This window comes from Trachurus japonicus, chromosome 22, assembly GCF_045865225.1.
Source record: "Trachurus japonicus isolate A0001 chromosome 22, Traja_1.0".
Taxonomy (NCBI): Eukaryota; Metazoa; Chordata; class Actinopteri; order Carangiformes; family Carangidae; genus Trachurus; species Trachurus japonicus.
Genome location: NC_140928.1, coordinates 11,053,711 through 11,063,849, shown reverse-complemented (window position 1 = coordinate 11,063,849; position 10,139 = coordinate 11,053,711). Strand labels below are relative to the sequence as shown.

General features: G+C 40.5%; 1 protein-coding gene across 1 annotated transcript; it reads right to left on the bottom strand.

Moving 5' to 3' along the window:
* Positions 1–479: 479 nt before the first annotated feature.
* slc2a1c (solute carrier family 2 member 1c) lies at positions 480–6,371 on the bottom strand. Its single transcript, XM_085766993.1, has 10 exons — positions 6,292–6,371; positions 5,278–5,376; positions 4,311–4,471; positions 3,971–4,211; positions 3,671–3,833; positions 2,680–2,864; positions 2,308–2,409; positions 1,892–1,993; positions 1,462–1,665; positions 480–918 (listed from the first exon to the last, which is right to left on the bottom strand). Exons 1-10 carry the CDS (start codon positions 6,304–6,306, stop codon positions 739–741), a joined length of 1,452 nt encoding a protein of 483 aa, XP_085623119.1. The 5' UTR covers positions 6,307–6,371; the 3' UTR covers positions 480–738.
* Between the last annotated feature and the right edge of the window lie 3,768 nt (positions 6,372–10,139).

Below are 10,139 nucleotides of genomic sequence, written 5' to 3'. Positions count from 1 at the left end.
TGGTGATGCAGACTTTGTTTTTTTTTCACTTTCACTGTTTAATGGTTGGAAAGTGTCCACTGTCTGCCCCAGAAAGGGTCCCTTTTGCTTTACAACATAATACAACGATTACAAAATGCCTCAAAATATGCAGTATAAATATCAGTGATTGCACACTTTGAATCTGATAATCATAATAATGTTGGAGAGCCAAGTTATACATACAGTCTGTCTTACTCAGCCACGTCCTGTGACTCGCTGGTTCCCTCGAGGTAAAACAGAAGTTTGTCCCTTAGGAAGGTCGAAAGGTCAGTTCACCCAAATTACTCTGTGGAATTTGGTTTTTGGTGCACTGAAATTTAAAATGTCTTTTTAGCAATAATACTGTAGTTTTTATAACTTAATAAAATGACGGTGGCCCTGAGAGCTGAACAAACTGCAGCTTAAGAAAACACATGCAAAAAAAATCTGAACTCAACACAATGGGAGTGTCATCATCTATGTGTTGTGTGGTGAGTTTGCAGCACATGTCAGCAGTTTTCTAAATTACATTGCGTTTGTGTCTTTGCATGGTTTTTTCTTGAGCCCTCGGGGCCACCGTATATAACAGTGACAAATAAAATACAGAAGTTAAAACCAAAAACTGTTTGGTTCCATACTGTACGTACCACTAATAATTGGTGAAATATTTCAGCTGTAAATTTGGTGAACTGACCCTCTCACAGTGTGACTATGACGACCCAGATGTCATGGAGTCTGTCAGGGGAACGTGTTGAATCCAGTCTTGTTGTGCAGAGGAATCTCATCCGCTCCTCTGAACTCCTCTGCAATGTCATCGAAGGTGCGTCCTTTTGTCTCCGGGAGGCGAATCCAGGTGAAGATGAAGGCGAGCAGAGCCACAGTCATGAAGAGGAGGTATACATACTCGTTGCAGATTTTCTGTTTGTGGCAGAAACGGAACAAAATTCAATTTTATCAGGATATTTGAACTTGATACAACAGAAAAGATCAAAAATCTGACCCAATTTGTAGCATATTGACACCATGTGAAGCAACATTCACAAAAAGAAGAGTAAGCAGTAATAAAAGTATAAAATGAGAGGGAACAAGAGCTTTAAAACAAGAAAGAAGAAAACAACACGATTGTTTTATTTGGGTCATTGCTCTTGGTTCAAGGTTGGCTGCAATCTCTGCTGTTCAAGCAGATGTTTCCCTGGTTAACTGTTAATTTACTCACCATTATTTAAACCTCATTTTAAAGGATTTAGCAACAGATTTATACATAGTTAACCTTGAACAGATTTATGTCTCTTTTTATAGCCAATTCATATGTATATAGCAGATTGAACAGATTTATAGTCGCTGCGTCTCTGAGGTGTGAGCAAACTGGCAAAAGCAAACAAGAAATCCACCTCTAAAGTTTTCCCCCATGACGTTCAGCTCGGTCGTATACGGCACAAAGGCCCAACTTTTTAAACCCACCAGTAACGGAGGGAAGAGGAGCGCCAGGACAAACTTCCCTCCCCAGTTGAGCATACTGGTGAAGGCCATGGCGATGGGTCTGCTGGGCTGGTCGAACAGCTCAGCCGCGATGAACCAGGAGATCGGGCCGGGGCCGAGCTCGTAGGCCGAGATCAGGCAGAAAACCAGCAGGACCTGGAGGCTGCGCATCTGTGGAGCCAGGTGCTGCAACGTGGAGAGACGGCTTAGTTATGGAAGGATGGTTATATATATTTTCATGTAGATCTGAACATTTGTTTAAAAGTTTCAAATCGTTCTCAAAAAGTTGCCGTAGTTTGTTTTTTAACTTCACCCTTGAAGAGCGAATCTCATCTAGCGCATGTCTAATATTAGAATCTAACTTTTCCTGCACAAATGAAAATAACAATCGCACCGAGTAAAATGATCTCACCAGGACTGAGTCGACTATGGTCATGAGTAAATTGCACACTGCTATGGAGATGAAACCAGTCAGCAGCAGCCTCCTCCTCCCTGCCCTTTCCATCAGGAAGAACTGCAGAGGAAAAAACAACATGAGCGGTGACTCTGCTCACATTTCAACCCGCTCTCTGAATTAAAATGCAACATTATACCTGTTGTGGTTCAGGCTGTAAAACCACTCAAGAGGAAAACCTCAACAAGTCTTTATCTTTAGTCCAAGATTTGAGTTCAGCTTGTGGCAAAATCAACAGAATGTGACTCGACATCTATTTTCAGCAGATTTCAGGTTAACTGAACAAACGTATGTCCACCCATGTGATATAAATCATGTTGTCACACTTGTATATTAGTGGAATATAAATGATCACCTCTAGATTTTGCACTTACTGCCACCAAAGTGAAGGTCACGTTGACGGCGCCCACACCCAGCGTCAGGTATTTGGCCTCGTCAAACTTGGCCTGGAACATTCTGGTGGAATAATTAATGATCTGGGGGAACAGAGCAGAAATGGACTTGAGCTTAGTGGGTTACTGGGACATCTTTTTTTAAGGGATAAGTGGGAACTGTACTGATTCACTGCCAGTACAGGACTGGGAGCTGGAGAGAAGTGCTGCGGCTGAATAATTTATAGATGGGCCACAGGGCTGTGCAAAAAAAAAAAGAGAGAAGCTCCAATTTGAGCATATCTTTTATTTCTATCTATTTATTTTACCACTAAGCCTCGGAAACTTTTCTTTATTTCATTGTGTGCGACTCACAGCATTGAATCCGGACAGCTGGCTGCCCAAGTTGACAATGAGGACGATGATGATCGGCTGCTTGTAGCTGCGCTTCTTGAAGAACTGCTGGATGGTGACGCCGCTCTGAGTGTGGGCGGCTTCCTCCTTCATCTCCTGCAGCTCAGCAAACACCTTCTCTGCTTTGCCTCTCAGTCGCAGCAGGGCTGCAGGGTAAAAACAGGAGCGAATCCATAAAGCTGCAATACTGGAGAGCGTTAAAAGCATTTTCATGTTATGTATCTATATGCAGGTGCTAAAGCTTCTTCAGGTAGAAGCTCCTCTCAATCATCGATGGAGCTGCAGGAGCGATCCCAGTTTAATTCTTCATGTGAAATAAATGATGTGAAATAATGTGAAATACATGTTTAACCTTCCTCTTGTGTTCGGGTCACCAGTGACCCGTGTTCAGGTTTTAAATGCATAAAAGTAGGCCACATTGTTTATAGCATCAAGGCTTTTTGACTTTGTCAGGAACCTTTATTTAAACAAACAAACAAAATTCACAAAATTCTAAAAGGCTCTGGCTAGAATGATGACATTTGTGGTGTTAGGACCCGGTTATAACAATAAGAACAACAATGAGAGTTAAAACTGAAATCATAAGTGCAAAAACAACCTTTTCATGGATAAGGAAGCCTAACAACGTAACCAAGAGATGAGAAACAAATGGGATGAAAAATTATTGTTTTTAGTGTGTTTCACAGCTGATTTAAGACTCGGGTCAAAACTGACCCAAACACAAGAGATGGTAGCAGAAAGCTGACAAGAGGAAGGTTAAATTGAAGACATGGGGTATACTGACAAAAAAGGACCAGGGGCCTACACCAAAAAAGTATTAAAACCAATATTTTTATAAGGAAGCTGAACAATGTAACCAAGAGAAGAAAAACAAATTGGATGAAAAAAATTAAGTTTTTAGTGTATTTTGCAGAGAGCTAGCTCAAGACGAAGGTTAAACGGTGCTACTCACCTGCCTCTGCCTTGCTCTCCTCCCCCCGGTTGATGAGCAGGTATCGAGGGCTCTCGGGGCAGAGAGGCAGCACCAGGTACTGGATCAGGGCCGGGATGAGGGACAGAGACAACATCATGGCCCAGTAATGCTCCGTCCCCAACACCGTCTCCAGACCTGCAACCTGCAGCAAACAAAAACAGGATTGTTTGACAGTTTCACTTTGTATCCAGATGTTAAAATAATCGATCAAAACCCTGGAAGACAGTAAACATCAACCTCAAGCAGCTTTTTCAATTTAAAGCCAAATTTCTGACTCACCATCCCCACCAGGATGCCCGAGGCGAAGGACACCTGGTTGAGTGTAGCAAAGGCCCCTCTCAGGTTGGTGGGAGATACTTCCTGGATGTACAGCGGATTTAGACTCATCACCAGGCCGCAGAACAGACCGAACACCAACCGTCCCAGGATGAGGACTTCAAATGACTCGCAGGCTTTGGACGCAGACATCAGACACGCTCCCACCACGGAGAGGAAGTTCACTATCAAAATGGAGTTACGCCTGGATGGAGGGCAAGATGTGAGAAATGAAGACAGAAAATAAAGTAACAAATTTGATAGACAGAAAATCACATTTCTAAATATTTCTCTCTTACAGTACCTGCCATAAGAATCTGCCACATATTTGACTCCCAGGGACCCGATCAAGGCTCCAAAGTCCTTAATGCTGACGGAGAGGGACCACAGCAGAGTCAGACTGTGATCGGGCATCGTCTGGTTGTGTCTGGCTCTCCAGGTGTGGTTGAAGAACTCCTCGATTATCTTTAAAAAACAAAACAAAGATAGGCAATCTCCATCACTACATAGAGGAAAAGCATTACTTCAAACAGAGAAATTAATCTTAAAATTTTCATCATCGCACAACCACATAAGTTTCTGATCAAAATGTTATTTAGCAATCTAAATCATTAAATGAATATGGGTTTCAGACAGAATGCATTTTGTTTAATGTTGAAAAAGTAAATTAAAAGTACGTGAATAAAGCACATACTCAACTTGCAAAACTTTGGTCAACCTGTGAAAAATGCAAACCCTGCCAGTCGAGAGCAGCCAGGCCTGGAGCTGAGCCGCAGAGTTTCAGCTGATAAACTTTATTCTGTGTTTTATTGAGGCTCTGAGATATTTGTTCTTCAGCCGTGGGACTGTTACTGCACTTCTATACTTCATTTGTATTAAAGGACTATTGTTCTGAAAGTCTGGACAAAGTCTGGATACATGCATGGTGTATAATTATTTTTTCATTTGAAGGAATTTGTATTATTTGAGATTTTCCTTGATTTCTTGGAGTCACTAAACCATGAACAAAGTTCCTGTCTGCAAAGAGGAGCTGAGTCGAGTTCCCAGACGAACTCACATACAAATAAAAAATCTCTGGTTTAAACACAAATGATACAACTGTCATCATTTCAAAGGGAGTTTATTTACTGTGTGTACACTCGCACGCATGAGTTTCTGTCTTTCCAGTCAGTGCTCAAGTCCAGGTCGAGTCATTTGAAGCCAAGTGTCGTCATCGGTATCAACCTGCGTCATGTGATCTCTCCCCCTCAGCTCCTGTCTGTCCTGCTCACCTTGGCCGGTGCGTTGATGTTGCCTGTGTGGTAGCCAATCTGCAGGGAGCCCAGCACCGCCGCCAGGATGGAGGTCAGGAGCGTGGCAGTCAGATGGCTCTGTGCAGTGACATTGTTTTGGGTGAGTGGAGCTTTTAATCTCTTTTAAACACAAAATGAGGAAATTAACTCTTAATTATACAATATTTAAAGTCTCTCCACTGGCTCCCAGTCAAATACAGAATTGATTTTAAAATTTTACTTATTGTTTTTAAATCTCTTAACAGTGCTGCCCCTCCCTATGTTTCTGACATGCTCACCCAGTACACACCTGACAGATACCTCAGATCCTCATGTAAATCTCTTCTCAATATACCACGTATACATTCAAAATCAGCTCAAGGTGCTTTCAGTTTTTATGGTCCAACACTATGGAACTCTCTGCCCATTGAACTCCGCTCATCTCCAACAACATCTTCTTTTAAGCGCAATCTTAAAACATACCTGTTCTCGCAAGCTTTTAATTAGTTTTTTGTTTGTTTGTTTGTCTTAACACATTGGCTTCTGTTTTAATATGCACTAACTTTTTGTTTGTTTTAATATGTACTCAACATGTATTGCATCTTGCTTTTAGCGTGAAGCACATTGAGTTTATGCTTGCCATATGAAATGTGCTATATAAATAAATTGACAATATTCACAACAAACTGGACTTTGAAATCAGAAACAGTTTGCTGAATCAGGTGTATTTAGATTTTTACTATTTAAAAAATGAAAGTGAATAATTTCACTTTAGACACTTTAATTTCTCTAAACAGACAGAGTGACAGTGCAGACTTAACCTCCCTGACCCGTCATGCTTCCCTGTACTTAACTGACCCTTTTACTTTCTCTAAAGGTCAAACATGGGCAGAAACTATACAGTAGTATGTTCACACACTGGCAAGATGTCCAGAATTTTAATTACCACGAGTGAGTGTTAGTGCTCCCTCTGTCACGCTGTGCTCATGTAGAAAAATGGTTAAAACAACAAACCTCCTGGGACGCCATTCGTGTGGGTCGTTTGGGTCTCTCTCTCAAGATGTAGGTGCATTTATTTTCTTCTGACCTTCTGTGCTGTGAAAAACCCAAATGATGACGATACTGAACATGTGATATAGCAAAGGGATTTCACAAACACAGTTTATTCACCAGCTGTATGTTATGTAGAATCTATTTTTTTTCTTCTTTGTTTTAAAAATACAGTTTTGTAATAGTCTACATTAAATTTTGCATATTTAGTTTCTTACATCCAGGTAGAGCTATGTCCCCTATGCTTCAAGACACTCACAGTTTCACATAGTTTTGTTTTTGAGAAAATGTCTAATCGGTCATTGAAATGATACTTTTAATGTACAGTTGCTGTTTTTTTTATGTCAACTTACCTGTGCTGTGGAGTGAAGCAGATCGCTCGTTGTGTCCAAAATGTGAATCAAAAAAGTGAATGAGAAAGAATTCCAGTTAGTTGTCGCTGTGAGGAGAAAAATCACTCCTAAAGATATGCATTTAACTTACAGACTCTGATTTTCATAATGAAGTCAAATCAAAACTGTGATAACATTTCATGAGTAAACTGGATGTCGGGAGATTTTTGCTCCTTCTGCACCTTGTTCTTATTACTGCGTTGGAAAATGGACAAAATACCAGATCCAATCTTAAACGTGTCCATAGCTAAAACTAAAGATCGTTATAATCATTACAGCTTTAGTAAAATCCTGATAAATACACTGCAGTCTACACTAACACCTGTACTGACCGATATGTAGATTAACATCCATATCTATAAATACCTTTTTCAAGCTCTCACCACTGTTCCTCAGTGTCGCACGATGATCCCTTCTCCATCCCTGAGTTTCAGATATGACTGTGTAAATTTTCCTGACTGAACATGCAAACACCAGCATGACTGACACACACACACACACACACACACATAGATGCACACACACTAGACCAGTGAGTCCAATGATGAAGTCACACCCAGCTGGTGAATTTGGGGCCGGCCTGACAGAATGGCGGCCGCGAGTCTCCTCTGGTTCTCATGGACCAGCTGATCGGCGTCCTGAGTTCACACTGACCGAGGATCAGTTCATCAGCTGCAACCAAACAGTAGATGAACTCACTCTTAAACAACACGACTGTTCTCAGGTCGCGGCGAAGCTGTATGGCACTGAATAGGCATTTTGGCAATAACACAGCCACGTGCTTTAGCTGTGTGTGTGTGTGTGTGTGTGTGTGTGTGTGTGTGTGTGTGTGTGTGTGTGTGTGTCTGTGTGTGTGTGTCTGTGTGTCTGTGTGTGTGTGTGTACAGAGTTGTGGGTATTTTTGACTGTGTGCTGTGATGATGCTCACTAAAATGAAGAATTCAAGAGTGTCTAGTGACCTTGAATGTCCAAGTGTCTTTCTAGGAACTGTCTAGATTAATATACTCCTGGACAAATGAATTAAAACAGATCATTATTGGTTGGATTTCAGGAAGAACTAGCTTGATGTGTAACCAACAGTATATGACTAGCTTTTGTGGGTAAGGACGATGTCTGCTGACAGAGGCACACCGTGGTGCTTTCAAGGACAGTCCTGAAAGACAACACCCATCGCACAAGGCTGTGACAATTTAGAGCCTCAAGGATTTAACAGACAGAATCAGGAGGACGTATATGTGTGTGTGCATACACTCCTACACCCCACCCCGACCCCCCACCCCTCCTACCACCACCACCTCCTCCTCCTCCCCCTCCTCCTCCTCCAGTAATGATGATGATCTTCATATTGGCCTAAAATGCTCCCTGCTGTCCATCAGCCTGCCTCTGACTATTGAAGCATTACAGGTTGTGTATTTTAATATTATTATTATCTGGTCATTCATGTTCATAGTGAAGATGATTATATCAGCCTCTATTGTTTGTGCATGAATTCGTGCTTGTATGGCCATCAAATTGTTTATGTATGTATCATATTCAGGTAATAATAAAATCTCTGAGGTCATACAGTACTTAAAATCTCAGATCTCATTACCTCAGTTTTATGGTTTTCATGCTTAAGTTTCAGCTCATGAACTTTGTGGCCTTACTGGAAGAGCTTTAATCTTCATTCACGTCTTCACATGGATCAATGACGTTTAATCCAATCCAGCCTTATTGAACAGCGGCTACACACTTAACGTGTGTTTTTGGTTATGTGCGGTTATGTTTGTATGCCTGAATGTACAAACACATCTCAATATATAGGCTAAATGTATGCACATTATAGCATATACACTAGTAAAATACAGGTTATAAGTAACACACACACACACCTGCCCTTTGACCAAATCCAAATGGGCAGGAACAGCTTTTCACAAGCCAAATAAATGAAAGCATGGAGGAGAGGGATGAACGTTGGTTGAAGAAACCTCAGCCTCACCACAAACTACATCATGTGTGTTTGAAAATAATCTTTTATTATAAAACTTGAGTAAAATATGCACAAATTAAATACTAAGTGAGCCCCGATGGCAGCAAGTGATGAAAAGCAGATACCGGTACTTTCAATCCAGCGAAATAAAAACTACACTGCACTTATTCATGTGAAATACTTGTGTTGTGCTAAAGATGGGACATAAATTCCTCTCTTATAACTTTGTACAAAACAGCTGCCAGATTCACATAAAAAATATTTATTTCGTATCAACTATGTACTGTAACTTATTCATAGCTTTTTCACAGCTGCTGGTAGACGCATTTTCAAATAATATTATATTATGTACTACATTTTGTATCTTTGTAAGTAATTGTCAGGCCTTAAAGAACATAAAACCATGTGCTTTTAAATCACCTATAATAAAACAGAATCTGTCTGTAGACTGAAGTAAATGAGAAATACAATCCCTCTTTATTTCCATTTTATAGAGCGGACAATGGGCCTCATTCACCAATATCTTCTTAAGAACCTTCTTAGATTCTTTCTTAAGTTGTTCTTAAGAAGTTCCTTAAGAAAACCCTACGTCAGATTCATCAACGCGTTCGTAAGCCTCAGAATTGTTCGCAGCTGTGTTCCTACTTGATGAATGCCATCTCCTCGTAAGTTGAGGGCGTGTGCCAGGTGAGTCTAATTAACATAGGATTAGCATAGGTAACAGCCCCATCAATGCCCGTAAAAGGGCATGAGACTGCAGGGCCGTGTGCAAACAGAGACCACAGGCACTGTGCAGAGGAGGTGGAGTGAGAAAGAAAGTTGAAATGCTCAAATGAAAATCAGGGAGGGAGCACCAGACTCCAAACGTAAAAAGAACTTAAGTAGTGAAGTGGCGCTACTGCGGCAGGAATGAGACAAAGAAACAAACAAAAGGCTTATATTTAGTTTATATTTTTATATTTATATTTAGGCTATATTTAGTTGCGTCAGCAGTGGATGCAGCTCTTCGGGTTGTTATCAGAGAGACCACACTCTCACGTGTGCCATCATAAATATCATCATATTATCACCTATGAAAAAAAAAACAGTTGTGTGTAGTGTGCACTGTTGCAGCCCACAATTAGGAAAAAAAAAATCATATCGGCAGCTGTACTGCAATGATTTGTCAATTATTATTATTAATATATATGATTATTAAAAACATCATAAAAGATAAGAAAATAATTCTTATTCAAATCATATAATGTCATACAACTGCAGAACAAAAGAAAACGCTATAATCGGTTATTTTTGCAGAAGTCTCAGCACCTAAAAGTGCGTAAGTATACTCCTGACTGTTCGTAGATTTTGTTCTTAGTTAAGAACAAATTCTGGATAAGAAAACATTCATGAATGCCACAATCTTCGTAAAAACTTTGTATTAGGATTTAAGAACAAATTTGTTCCTAAGA